Source organism: Aristolochia californica, unplaced genomic scaffold (genome assembly GCF_029961685.1).
Source record: "Aristolochia californica isolate CCGP_79_NKW_82.1479 unplaced genomic scaffold, dmAriCali1.0.hap1 SCAF_15, whole genome shotgun sequence".
NCBI classification, from domain to species: domain Eukaryota; kingdom Viridiplantae; phylum Streptophyta; class Magnoliopsida; order Piperales; family Aristolochiaceae; genus Aristolochia; species Aristolochia californica.
Genome location: NW_027181826.1, coordinates 5,769,881 through 5,785,057, shown reverse-complemented (window position 1 = coordinate 5,785,057; position 15,177 = coordinate 5,769,881). Strand labels below are relative to the sequence as shown.

Here is a 15,177-nt window from a genome sequence, read left to right as displayed (position 1 = left end):
GAACCTCTATAATTCGTCCCCGCCTACGGATCAATCAACATTTTTCACAAATTTTCCGAACAGAAGCCCTTATTTTCATATTTGTCATTCCTTAAATCCGAATCCACTCCTTGGAAGAAAATAAGTCTCTTCAGAATTTTGAACCTCTAATTGTATCCGCACCCCATGAAAAGAATGTTTCAAGAGGCGCCTAATTGTTCGAATCTTTGTTGTAAAGTCTATAAATTATACGTCCCCTAGTTGAATCATAACGACTTACTTCAATTTTAACTCTATCTCTGGGTAATATACGTCAGATCCTCCCCGAAACATAACCTAGAATCAAATCCTCATTATCTAAACGAACCCGGATACATGTTAAATTTGGGTAAAGGTTCTATTCCAAAATGATTAGTCACTTACGAGATTTTTTCACAAGTAATAAATATAAGATCTTTATAAGTCAAACAAATAGATAAAAGTTCCTATCTCATAGAAGATTGTCTTAAATGTTTCCGTGAAAGCCGTTACACTTGAGTTGCAAAGAGGCCGGATGTGCAGCAGAGAGGCCAGTTGGAAGCCTCCGCAGCAGAGACCACGTGGCTATTTATATTAATCCAATTCAAAATCATCTTTCGCAAATCTTGTCAAACCTTAACGCTGTCAGCATTTCTTGGTCGGAAAATATACAACAAATGCCGTAAGAAGAGCAGCAAGAGAAGGCGCCTATCGGGAATTCGGTATTCGGTAGCGAAGAAATAAAAAGCGGGCGATGGTAACGAAGCATCCGTCCCTACGCCAATCTCCGATGCCTTAAAAAACGACGAGGCTACGAGAGATCGAGAAAACCAGAGCTCCGCACGTCCTCACCCTCTCCGCCCCCAATCCCTATCATTCTATAAATCCAACCCTACGGAGCCGTCTTCCTCTCTATCTGTTGCGTCGTTTCCTTCTTTTTCTCTCTCTGCGAAAATGGCGACGCTTTTGCAGAGATTCGCCGGCCAGGTCGCTCTATCCTCAGCTGAGTCGGTTAATTACGGGAGATTTCAGTTCGGATCGTTAAAATCTCTCTCAGGTTTGTTCTCCGTTTGCTGGAGTGTCTTTTTATAGAATGTGTCTGTAGATCTTGAATCTGCGCTACTGTCCTGTTTTCCGTGAGTTTGTGCTTGTTTTGAATGATGACGTGCTTAATGTCTGTTTTTTCTTTTATTTTTTATAGGTAGGAGCGTGAGAGTTTTCATTGTCAGATCCGATGGGTCACTTTCTGGCTCTTGCAATAGGAGTCCTCGTGGGCGTGCCGGAAAGTATATTATTCATGCAATTGCAGTTAAATCCCTCAAACTTTTTCTTTCTCTTCTTTTCACTAGTTGTAATCAGTTTACCGCCGTGAGGGCACTGTTCTGTTAAGTTAACGATAGCTGGAAGGAATCCGGTGTCATTCTTAGCTTAGAATCAATTTGTTTCCTTTGGCAGCATGCAAAGAGAGTATCCATTTGCTACCATTTGCTATCAACGAAACTACATTCATTTTTTCTATTAACAAACTAGACTAAATTTGATGCCTAGGAAAAAGAATTGCACATTTTCTGATTTATTCGCTGAAACTGTTTGATCTGAGGCGTACTTTTTTGTTAAATTAGAGATCAACACTTTCCTTCTTCTGAAAGTGCCTTTTATGCTTTTCTAGGAAAATGCAGGTAGCTCAACGAGTTCTGCCATATCTAAACCCGGGTAGGCTCTATACCTATGTTTTTTCCCCTCTGTAATTAGGTAGCTGGCATGCCTGCATGATTATTATTGATTATCTCTAGATTCTTGTTTCCTATTCTGTATATGCAATATATTTTGTTGCATGTCTAGCTATGATGATAATTTCTATCTTGAGGTTGAGACACTGTTCCAGCAGTGCCTCTCTCTCTCTCTCTCTCTCAAAGTTTTATCTCTATTTTGTCATGGTTTTGGTATGAAAAATCCCTGCTTTACTTATTTTTATGCTTCTACTGTTTGGTTGTATTCAGTTAACTTTTTGTTTTTTATAACCCTTTATTGCTTAGCTGATACTCAGAACAGAATACAAGACCAACTCTAGACATGTAAAAGTTCAAGACCTAACTAACAAGTGGCTGTTGGTGTTAAATTCTGTTTTTATTCACTTTTTCGTGTCTGAATTGAATGCATTTTCAGTATATTTTCTGTTAAAGTTGGGTCAATACCAAAATAACTAATCAAAGTTAGGGCGATTTTTCCCCCAGCTAATAGCTACAAGATTGTTCCAATCCTAAACAAATATGAAATTATTACCATTAATTCCCCCTTACATGTAGGTCTAAATGAACAAATAACTGGTTTGAGACGTGGACATCGTAGGGGGCACAAATTAGGCCCAACAAAATAGACACCATGCTACATTAGGGTCCACGTCTATCCTTCAACGACTAGTCAAAGTTAGGACACCTTTTTCCTTCTAATAACATCATGATTTTTCTAAATCTAAGCCAATGTGGGATTACTTCCACTAATGCCTTCTATAGAGTAAAAGTTCTATATTACCAAGTCACTTATATATCTTGCAAGTTTAATGTTGAATTTCTCGAAAAGAGAAAACTTCACTAAGTTGTTTTAATTTGAGTACATGAGCTTCTATTTATAATACTTGAAAGTAGTAGAGTCCAATTACCATTAAACTACCATTGTCCCAAGTATACCCATAGTCTAACACTGAAAAATAAGTCTTAGCATAATTAAACAATTGAACATAAAAATACCCATAATTAAACTACCATTGTCCCAATTATACCCATAGTCTAACACTTAAAAATAAGTCCTAGCATAATTAAACAATTGAACATAAATAGAAGACTAACATAACTAAAACACATTTTAATTGAAACTCTTTTGTGAGACCTCCTTCAATAATAATTTTGGCTTTGTAAGACTTCTTATTGTGATAAGCATGTAAGACTTTTCCATATATACTCGTAAACACTCCTCCTTAAGCTGGAGTTTATAACATTAACTTACAACGAAAAAGATTTTTGGTTTTCAATTTTATTTTACTAAAACAAAATCTTCATAGATGCAAAAACTTCATTTTTTGTGCTCCCCCTTTCTTGAATATTTTGGTCACATAAAAATTACCATAACATGTAGAATTTTTCATTCTTGATTATAGTACTTCTTCTTCTCAAACTTGGGATTCGGAAGGAAGTGTAACCACAGTAGCACTAAACTTCCAATCTCATCATCCCCATATTTCTCCTTCTATTCTCTCCCTCAAGTTGGAAGGTGTCGGTGTAATCTTAGCTTGAAAATAAAACATGACGAAATTCAGTTATTGAATAGCTGTTGATCTAATATTGGTTATGTTTAAGAAGGTTTAATTCATGGAATCCAGCAAACTCAGAAACACATTTTTCTCTTCTAATTGACTTTAGAACCTTACAAAATGGTGGTGCTGTTTACTATCAAACTGGGTTGAGACTAGCTTATTGAGTTCTAGTGGTGACCTGGGACGAAGTACGAATTGTAACTGTTGTATTGGATGTCGGTTAATTGCTTCAATTAGAAAGATAAAGAAAGACAATAGAGAGGAAGAAAGGGTTTAGGGTTTAGGGATATAGATATAGGAGAATTGAGAAGAATAATTTAGAAGAAGAAGAATAGAAAAGAAAGAAGAAGGGGAAGAAGAAGAAGAAAGGGGAGGGAGACAAGGAGAGACCAGAAACATGGAGATTTTATTAATTCATCTTCAAAACTACCTTCAACATCTTATTACAGCCTATAAATAACTAAAATTGAAATTTAAAATTCAAAAATAGATAAGATCAATATCTGATCAAATCCAATAAAATAAAAAATTGATAAGATCACTATCTGATCAAATATAGTAAAATCAGAAAAGATGAAATAAAAATAAAATTATAAAAATAATTATAAAAATAATTTTAACCATAATTGGTGGGTCCACTGGGGCCCGATGGGCATACTGCTGTCCCCACCATGGTGGGATGTTTTAGCAGACCCTTATTGTGGAGGTGGAGTTTCCATTTCTCATTTGAGATCATTCAGCTGATTGGTACTTCTTGCCATATGATCAGACTTATTATTATTTTCTAAGTTGTCTTTGCCTGATCACTTGGATGTCGCAGAACAGTGGATGATGAAGACAGTGGGCTCTATTACTGCAAGTGTACCTGTTATTGGCCTAATAAGCTCAATTTTATTTTATTTTATTATTTTTTTGGAAATTGTGCATGGCTTTTTTATTGCTAAAGAAAATGAACAAATACAAATAGAAGGCTAAAGAGGCCATTAGCCTCGAAGGGAGAAGGAAGAGATCATTACAAGAGAGGGGCAAGGTACTCTCTCCTTGGCCAATACATCAGATTCATTATTAGCAGCATGAGGTGTGTACAGCCAAGAGCAGATAATGACATTACAAAGGTTCTGAATTTCATCATAGATGTAGCCTAGCCGCCATGGAGGAGAGGAGCTTCCATTCATCCAGCTAACAACAGTAGCTGAATCACCTTCAATGATTACAGAGGGGCTGAGAACTTCACCACTGTAGAGCTTAAGGCCTTGAAGAAGGGCTTTGAATTCAGCTTTAGCAGAATCACTTATACCTATAAGGCCTGAAAAAGGTAGAAGGTTGTAACTGGAATTGTCACGAACTATGCTTCCAATGCTGGATGGGCCTTGATTTCCTTTTGAACCATGTTAATATTTAGATTTAGGGTGCCCTGATAGGGGGGAGAACCAAGCTGCAAGCTTCCAATGCTTCCTTATTATGGATATTGGCAGATGTCCCTTAAAAGTGCTGACCCAGTTTAGGATGTTGTATATAGTTTTCTCGATGAGGCCACAGATTGAGGGGGAACACCGTTCAAAGGTCCTCTTATTCCTTTCTTCTCAGAGGAACCAGTGGTGGCGGCAATGGAGAGATTCATGCTCAATTTTTTTCATTTGTGAGCTGAAAGAGTGTCATTGCTCAACATCGACCCAAAAATTTCATTCAAGCTAAAGTAGCTCAACTTCTAGAAAGAATAAACCGAACACGAGTAAACTTGGGTATTGTTCCCAACAACATCAAAGGTCTTTCTGGTTAATGAATGCTTCAACCAAGTGGGTAAGAGTCAGCAAAGAAAATATTGTATAATTTTTATGATGAAAAATATGTTTTTTATTTCATACTAAAATATTTGGTCTTAATGCCCTAAAATTCGATTATCAACTTTATGAATTTTCTTGTCTGAATTGCTGAGCTTAATAATACATACACACACGTAAGGAAGGGGAGCAGGTTAGCAAGTTGTTTACCTAGCACAATCGTCTTTGGTGACCATGGGTATTGGTTGAAGCTGCATATAATTATCTATTTAGAGACGATTGATACTATATAAGTTAGTTTGGTCTTGAGAACCCTTGTGATATTCTCTGGGAATAAATGTTGTTGAAGGACTCAATCTATTCTCGTGTTTATTTGGAGGGAGGAAGAAGCCTATCATTTTTGGTTCATGTATGTTGTTTCCCTTTAAGTAACCTAAGTTGGTCTCTCTATTATTGTTTTCTGTTGACTCTTCTGAAACTCATTCAGTTAAGTAGAAGGTTTCTTGGGACTGAAGGATGTAAATCTCCTCTTCTTTTCAATGCTCTTCTTAGTGTAATCCTCCTCTGTTGAGATCTTCTTTCTGATAAAAGGTGTTAAGTTGTTTGTAGAAGACGTTTTAATGGCTTTGACAGAGTGTGATTTTCTTGGAGACAAATTGGGGTGGGCAGTGGAAGCTGGTGGACATCTTTGATACTTTTCAAATTTCTGGTTCAGCTTCTTGGTTCCATGCTAACAGCATTCGTGCTAATTGGAAAAAAAGGGATGGCTGTTCAAAATTCTCTCCTGTAACCAATCTTTTCCTTTTTTTACTGATTTCTTCCTTCCTAATGGTTTGGCTTTTCTTGACTTCTGCTTTCTTAATAACATTTCCAGTTCTTAAAGATAGCAGAAACCATGTAATTGAAGAAACTTTTCATTCTAATTATCCTGTGGGCTTCCTCTCTAAAGAACATGCCCCCCTCTCTCCAGTTCAATCATTTGAAGGCACTGGAAATCTATACAGAGTTTCCAAGATTATTGTATCCCCATACTGGCTGAATGGCAACCACCTCCTATTGGCTGGTTAAAACTTAACTTTGATGGTTCCCCAGTGAGAAACTTAGATCTTGCAGGTGTTGGAGGAGCCTTAAGAGATCTTGAGGCTCTAATCTTTTTCTCTATTCAGGGCCCCTTGGTATTGTGACTTAACGGAAGCAGAGTAATAAACCTTTCCTTGCGGAGTTAAGCTGTATGCTAAAGAGTGTTCTGGGTCTCTAGTCACTGAGGGGGACTTGGCCAATGTGATTAGTTGGATTTCTAAGAAGGCTGCCTCTCCTCAGAGACTAAGATATGTATTTGATGAAATTTTAGATCTCTCCTCTCCTAGGAGAAAAAGAGTGAAAGAATGTTCCTTGGACAGAAAATACTTGTCAGAGCTTCTAGTGAGAGATGGTGTTTCTCTGGAGCATTTTACTACTGGGAGATCCTTGGCTTTGTAATCTAGAGATGGAATCTCATTGTTTCTTGTATCATGACTGTTCACTCCTTTAAAATAAAACAATCACCGATTAACGAGAAAAAAAGGTATGCAGAGTTCGATTTGTTGTTCTAATGATCTGGGTTCATAAGATTTGATACTTAGAAGAGTAAATAAAGTTATTGTACAATTGTGGGATACTGGATGTTTTAATAAAAAATGTTACAGCTTTCACAACTCTGTTTCTGTGTATAAAACAATAACTGAATGCTGTTTGAGCAATTTATTGACTTGGTCTTGCTAGCTACTTTCACCACACTCACTTGCCAAAGAAGGGATTTTTCTGGGGCATCTTGTCCTCGAAAATATTCTCCCACTGTAATCTAGGGGATTCTCCTCTGTAACTTTGATGTTGTATCATTTGCATCTGTTAATTGCATTTTTTCAAAGAAAAAACTTTCACCACGTTTCTATGTGGTGTCCCTGTTGGTTCTTTTCAGTGTTCTTGGTGACAAAGGTTATATATTTTTTACTGGTGGAAAAACTTTATTTGTTTGATAATTAGCTGAAAGCATGTCTGAGTCATATTATATGCAGGTCTGCTTGATCTGAAGTTTATTTATTCCTTCCTACATTTGATGAGAAAGTTTCTACAGAATTGTTGGTAAGGGATGCAAGCTGGTTGGGTGTGGTTCAGCTCTGCCAAAGCTTAATATTTCTAATGATGATTTAGCACAAATTGTTGAGACTTCGGATGAGTGGATCTCTACTCGAACTGGGATTCGTAATCGACGAATCCTTTCTGGTACATCAATTTCTTTTGTATATCCGTGAACAGTTTTATGTGTTCTAGTCAATTGAATATTATTTGAATAGCTTCTTTGCTTGACAGGGGATGAAACTTTGACGGGGTTGGCAGTGGAGGCATCGAAGAAAGCTCTGCAGATGGCTCATGTTGAACCTGATGATGTGGATCTAATCTTGATGTGCACATCTACCCCAGATGATACTTTCGGTAGTGGCCCTCAGGTGACTTTGGATTGATTGGTGAATTAATTTCAGGTCAAATGAATGAATGGAAATGGTTTAAAACTCTAAACAAGAATGGATCCTGGCGCTGCAAATTGGGCCTACAGTAACCACTTGACTTAAATGATTTGTTACTCAAAACAATCAGGCAACCCATCCTCTGGGATAAAAACAGGTCGTGTTTATATTGTTCTTTACATAGTATCAGTGGAGTGATATGCTTGTATATTATTGATGGATAACTACCATCTTTTAGCACTTCATACCACCCCAACTTTCCCCCTTCCCAGTATGTGCTCATATTTTGTATTTCATACATCCACTGTTTGTCACTTGCGGATCATATTTTCTCCATGGAAACTCATTTGTTTTACTGTATGTTAGATCTCAAGAGGATTAGGCTGTAAGAATAATTTATTGGCAACAGATGTAAGAGCAGCATGCAGTGGTTTTTTATTGGGCTTATTGACTGCTGCTGCATACATAAAAGGTAACCTGATTATTTACATTCTGTATCCGTAGTGTTTGTTGTGTTGCAGTATAATCTGAAATGTGCTATTTGAAATTGCAGCTCTTGGCTACCAAAATGTCCTAGTAATAGGAGCTGATGCGCTTTCCAAATATGTGGATTGGACTGATAGAAGTACCTGTATCCTCTTTGGTGATGCTGCTGGTGCATTATTAGTACAGGTATAATTAGGTTCACTTGTTTATGCAAATTTTTTCTGGAAATTTTTATGTTATCGATAGAGAGAAAAGCAAAAGAATCCCATCATTGTCTTCCATTGGAGTCCTAGTTTTGCCAAGTATTTTCTAAAAAATTCTTTACCTTCCACCTATTAAGGAACCTTGTTTGAGGCTTATGGCAATTAGGTGAGTGAAGTAAATAGGTTTGGAAAAAATCTTATTATAACTTGCTACCATTATGCTAATTTCCAAGATTTATGTGTTGTCGCAGATAGAGTAAACTGTATTCTTTTTGTTGATGCTACTTGTTCTCTTTATTGCCCGTAGGTGCTTTGAATCTATATTTGCATTTAATTACAAGCATTAGCCGTGAAATTTTGGCCCATGATTGGGTTATTTTGGAAACTACTAATCTACTTCTCAGAAAATTAGTTTTTTTTCATTCTAAAAGCAGTACATTTTGCCAATCTAGTTTTCTCTCTTTATAATGCTAAAAGTATACTCGAATGTTACAAAAGTTGTTTTAACTTATTCTCCTTTGTTTTCTGCTGTCATCTTGCTTTTACATAAAGAAATTTCAACTCATTCACAAGGAAATCAGGAATGTCTGCTAATCATTCCATTCTCTGCCATTAAATGTGAAACTGAATACCACCTTAGCATCAGTTTCCAGCTCTGATTTAATCGGTGGAACTGGTTTCTGTCAATCTTTTAAGAGATGTGAATGCAAAATATCCAGGAGAGGGGTGGAATGGTCTTACCTTTTTTATTTATTTTTATTTGTAATGTTGATTACATACCCTACGGTGAGACCTGAATCAAAGTCCTGACAGGAGAAAACTCCCATGTAGTTTTTGAGCCAAGTTTCCCATCAGGTTATACTATATTCCATTGTTTGCTCTAGAGCTAGTCTTCTGAATTTTTTTATCTTTTGGCTCTTGCAATGTGACAAGAAGTTGGGAGCCTCTTTATCAGCCAACTAAGTTTTTTCCTGAGGCCCAAATTCAGTTGAACTGTTTATTTTCTTTTTGTGGAAGTCTTCAAACTGTAAATGACTTAATCTGTCTGTCATTATTTTTTCCTCATCGTGTTGCATTGTGCTCTTATTCTTGTATGCTCTCTTTTTGAATTTTGATCTGTAAATAGAATTTATTTCTCAAAAAAGATCCATGAATTGAATTTGTCTAGGCATGTGACATTGAAGAAGATGCTTTGCTTGGTCACGACGTTCACAGTGATGGTGATGGCCTCAGGTTTTTCTCCTTTGTTTTCCCACTGTGCTTCTACAATTAGTTTGTACTCCGTCGTTTATTTCTGATAAAGAGAATGATCCCCTAAATCCTGCAACAGACATTTGAGTGCCTCCATCAAATATAGTAAAAAGGAAGAAGACATCTTAAGTTCAAATGGTGCAGCTACATTCCCACCCAGATCAGCCTCCTATTCCTGTATACAAATGAACGGCCAGGAGGTATTCCGTTTTGCAGTCCGCTGTGTGCCTCAGTCACTTGAGGCTTCTCTGGGAAAAGCAGGTCTTACAAGTTCCAGTATTGATTGGTTACTACTGCATCAGGTATGGTAATGATAAATACATTTTGACACCTTACCGACGTCTGGTGGTTATTTAGTGAACAAAAATGTGGATGCCTGCAGGCAAATCAACGAATCATTGATGCGGTCGCTACCCGATTGGCGATCCCACCCGAGAGTGTTATCTCAAACTTGGCTAATTACGGTAATACAAGTGCCGCATCCATCCCACTGGCATTGGATGAAGCTGTTCGATGTGGCAAGGTAAAGGCGGGTGACACCATTGCAATGGCTGGTTTTGGGGCTGGTCTGACTTGGGGTTCTGCTATTGTCAAGTGGCGGTGAGAAAATTTTGAAGATCCATTGGAGAAATTCGCAACTTGGGGTATGTTGACAGAGGCCCAGTTTCTCTTCCATGTGATATATATCGAGGGCTGAGGAGGCTTCCTTCATCTCTTTTATTTTCAAACTCATGATTAGGTACAGAAATAACTTTCAATTTTTGTATCAGTCTCATAATGCAGTCACCGAGCTTTTGCAAAAGACCTGAGAAGAAAGAAGAGAGAGAGAGTCTTACTAGATCTACCCCCTTAATGCTAAAAATAATGAACTTGCTTACAATAGGACAGATATCCTTAACATGAAAGTTTAAGTGACGGTAGAATTTTTACCCGATTACTCGAATTTTGATCTACTCTAATACATGAGAGGTTGGAGGTTGGGTTAATTGATATGATGAAATAGATTTGAATAAAAGAAGAAATGATTTCGGTAACTAGGGATTTGAAGAAGAGAAGTTGTGAGTGAAAAGTAAGAGGAAAGAGAAGTATTTTCCTCTTCCTTACAGAACTCCTGTATTCATTAAATCATTGATATGGATAAGATAAATATGCCAAGAGAGGGTGAGTAAATGAAATAATACATGAGCATGAAGTATAAAGCACTCTGCTAGATACTAACTTTCTCATGCTCCCCCTCAAGGTGGAGTACAAATATCAAACAATCCTTGTTTGGTACAAATGTCCTAAACACTTTTACATATAATACTTTAGTAAATATGTCCCTTAAATGGTTTGATGTTTTCACATGAGGCGTATAATTATATCTTTGATAAAATGGCAATCGACTTCTATGAATTTGGTGCAAACTTCTATGAGTTTGGTGCATTCGTATCAAATTATTTGCAATGTAAATAGCTATTAAATGACTATCACACACCACGGGCATAGATGAAATGGCAATCGACTTCTATGAGTTTGGTGCATTCATATCAAATTATTTGCAAATTATTTGCAATGTAAATAGCTATTAAATGACTATCACACACCACGGGCATAGATGAAATGGCAATCGACTTCGATGAGTTTGGTGCATTCATATCAAATTATTTGCAATTCTATGAGTTTGGTGCATTCATATCAAATTATTTGCAATGTAAGTAGCTATTAAATGACTATCACACACCACGGGCATATGATCTTTGATCAAACAACAAATTCTTCAAGAATAGATTTTACCCACACCATTTTACATGTAGTATGAGCCATTGCTTTGTATTCAAGTTTTTCCACTTGATCTAACAACAATTGATTGTTTCTTGCTCTTCCAAGACACAAGGTTTCTTCTACGGTCAGACATAGCCAGCATTAAAATAACCAATAACATTCACATGTCTATTCTTCTTATATAATAATCCTTTTCCGGGATTACCTTTTAAATACTTAAAGAATTCTATAGACAACTAAATGAACTCTCATTGGGTTTTCCATGAATTGACTTACTTGTCCAACAAAAAAGTTATGTTTGGTTTAATAATAGTGGCATATATCAATTTTTTAACCAGCTTTCAGTAAGGATTTACCTCATGCAGATTATGATTTACCTCAATACGACAATGCAATACCCATTTGCTCCTTGTTACCTCTATTTCCAAAAAGTTTCAAGTTCTCCAAGTCTTTATTTGAAAATGTTGTTTCAAGTATCATGAAATTCTTTCACTATCATCACCTAATATCATAATATCATCTACATAGACAATTAATACTACAGTTCCTGATTTCCTCTCAAGAATAAATACAAAATTATTTGAACTTGACCATATAAATCCAAAAAACACACATAATAGAACTGAATTTGTCAAACCTTGTTCTAGAATTTTGCTTAAAACCATATAAGACTTTATGTAACCAACATACCTTATTTTTCTCCACCCGAGCAACAAATCAGACGGGTTGCTCCATGTATTATCATCTAAATCTCCATAGAGAAATGCAATTTTTACATCCAACTAGAACACTTGCTAGTCTAAATTAACAATCAAAGAAAGTAAAATCCAAATAGAACTTAATCTGGCCACTAGGGAGAGTTTCAAAGTAATCAGCACTATAGGTTTGAATATACCATTTGGCAACAAACCTTGATTTATAGCTTTCTAATGACCCACGGCATGGTGTTTAATGGTAAAAACCCATCTATAACTTACTATATTAGCTTCTAGAGGTAGATCACATAGAGGCCAAGTCCCTCTAGACATAAGAGTATTCATTTTTATTTTCAAAGTAGCCTTTCATGGAGGGACAACTAGGGCCTCAACGTGATTTCTAGGAATGACTATAGAGTACATAGGAAAAAACAAATTTCTGAAATAAAGGTGAAAGAAAAGTAAAAAAAAGAAAACAAACTTTGGAAATTGGGTGTTGAATACATGATCTTATTCCCTATCTCAATGCAATAGGTAGATGGAGATTAGGTTGTGGCACAAAAGGACTTGTGTCTGATCAGATCAAGGAGAGGATTGGGAGCATAAAGGCCAACTAAGTGTTGAAACCATAGAATCATCAAACCAGTCTTTTAGTAATTAGAGGAGCAACTGGTTGGTTGGCTATGGTACCTGTCTCCAAATACTTATGACAAAGATAAGGAATAGCCTAAACAATGTGACATAAGCTGATACATAAGTGTGAGTCTGAAGATCAAGATATTTATACCCTTTTTGCAACCGAAAGTATTCTAGGAATATGTACTTGACTGAATGAGGAGAAAACTTATCTTGATTTGGGGAAGTGTTATGAAAAACCATAAACAACCAAAACTTTTGGTGGATAGGAGAATAATGGCCAATAAGGTTACAAAATTTGATTAGGGATTCTATGCTTGAGAGTGGATGAGTGCATAGGTTGACGAGGTAATACAAGGTACAAAAACTTTTAGGTACTTTCGTGTAGAACATTTCGAGCTATATCAAGTAGGTGACAATTTTTGCGTTCAACCACCCCATTTTTGTTATGGGGTACAAACACAAGAAGTTCATGTAGAATTCCATAAGTGGAACAAAACTGAGAACGCTTCCCATTCATATACTTTAGTGGATTATCAGTCCACAGGAATTTATTGGAAACATTTTGATATTTAATTTTATTATAAAATTTTAAAAATAAATAGCACTTCAAACCTTTGTTTTAATTGAAATATCCAAGTACAACAACTAAAATTATCAATAAAGTTGATAAAAGACCGAAGACCACATGTAATAGGTGCCATATATGGTCCCCAAATATTTGAATGGACTAACTAAAAAATAGAAGAACTACCCAAAGTTATTTTTTTATGATAAACACTTATGTGATGTTTACCAAGTTAATATGACTCACACAATGAAGAACTTAAAGCTGTAATTGTAGGAGCCATCAACTTCACCTTGTCAATGGAGGGATGGCCTAGTCAAACATGCCAATCTAAAGAAGAAACTACTATTTATAATGATGATGAGCTGTCTTGAACGATTAGAAAATATAATCCTCCTTGCTCATGCCCTCCATTAATCATCTTGCTCATTCTTACGTCGTCAAAGACACAAAAAGGTGAAAAAGTTACTGAACAATTCAGTTATTTTGTTAACTGACTAAATTGATAAGAGATTAACAAAAAAATTAGGTGCATATAATACAAACTTCAATGGATAGAGATGAAGAGGTTTTAACATTACCTTCTCCTACAACCCTAGATAGGGGCCCCTCAACCAAAGTGGCGTAATGACATGAAGGAGATGTTTGTTGCATATAATACAAACTTCAATGGATAGAAATGAAGAGGTTTTAACATGACCTTCTCCTACAACCCTAGATAGGGGGCCCTCAACCAAAGTGGCGTAATGAGATGAAGGAGATGTTTGTAAGGAAGAGAAAAAATTAGAGTTACTTGACGTGAGTAGAGGTAATTGAGTCAATCACCCAAGGTGATGCATGTTAAAAGTAAGGTGTTGAGTTACCTGTTTGCGAAGAGGCTGCCTTGAGAGATGCCATAGCTGGCTGGATGCTAGTAGTAGATGTAGCCATACATTGCTGCATCATGTTTTGGAGCTCTTATTATTCACCAACATGTATTCTAGTCGAGCAACACTAGCACCGAATGATGTTCCTTGCTCCATAGCATGTGGTTTTGCAAGTCTTCCATACTTAGTCTAACACTGATGAGGAACATGATTAGTTTTTCTAGCGTAGACAAGGCTTGTGACCTTGTCCTCTCCTCTTCCTTTGCCTCTAAAATTTGTATTTATTTGTGTTGTGTCAGAAATCAAGGAAGTATTTAAACTAGATGACTCACCTTTCTCAAAAGAGGAGGATGTTGAATTTCTTAAAAAGAGAAAAAATTCATTGACTTGATATAATTGAATACAATGAACCTCTATATATAATAGAGGAAACAAATAGAATCCAATTATAATTAAACTAACCTTATCCCAGTTACACCCAAAGTTAAACACTAAAAGATAAGTCTTCGAACCGAGACACATTTAACTAAGACACATTTAACTACGACTCTTCTGTGAGACCTCCTTCTGTGAGACTCCTATGAGACTCCACCATATTAATTGTGGCTTTGTGAAACTTCTTACTGTGAGACTTATGTAAGACTCTTTTATATTTTCTCTTCAACATTTCCCCTCAAGATGGAGTTTGTAACTTTAGCTTGCAATGACAAGGATTCTTGACCTTAAATTTTCTTTTGTTGAAAAAAATTCTTCATAGATGGAAAAACTTCATCTTCATGCAAAAAACTTCATCTTTTGTGCTCCCCCTTTCTTGAATATTTTTGTCACATAAAAATTTCCGCAACATATTAAAAAAATACTTTTTTCTTATACTTCTTCTTCTTCTTCTTCTCCCCCTCAAGCTGGGGAGAAAAAGGTTATAAAGACCCAACTTGGATAAAACACAATATGGGGGAAGAAAATCATTCCTAGTTGTACGACAAAGCTACATACATTAGTAAAAAATTGTCATAGTTTGAAACACACTCTACTCAATTTTCAAGGCGGAAAAATAACCCTACTCTAGGGCACAACAAAGAGACTACTCACTTTATAATGGTAGCTCAGAAACAAATC

At 36.3% G+C, this 15,177-nt stretch overlaps 1 protein-coding gene across 2 annotated transcripts; it reads left to right on the top strand.

Annotated features, from left to right (window-relative positions):
• Positions 1-652: 652 nt before the first annotated feature.
• On the top strand, positions 653-10,367 carry LOC137951558 (beta-ketoacyl-[acyl-carrier-protein] synthase III, chloroplastic-like). Of its 2 annotated transcripts, none has more exons than XM_068798297.1 (10): positions 653-1,054; positions 1,199-1,305; positions 1,667-1,710; positions 7,202-7,350; positions 7,438-7,574; positions 7,959-8,064; positions 8,146-8,264; positions 9,450-9,514; positions 9,612-9,834; positions 9,915-10,367. In XM_068798297.1, exons 1-10 carry the CDS (start codon positions 952-954, stop codon positions 10,134-10,136), a joined length of 1,275 nt encoding a protein of 424 aa, XP_068654398.1. In that variant the 5' UTR covers positions 653-951; the 3' UTR covers positions 10,137-10,367. The 2 variants fall into 2 exon arrangements, with proteins under 2 accessions (XP_068654398.1, XP_068654397.1); XM_068798296.1 differs by having other exon boundaries at positions 7,193-7,350.
• The last annotated feature ends 4,810 nt before the right edge of the window (positions 10,368-15,177 follow it).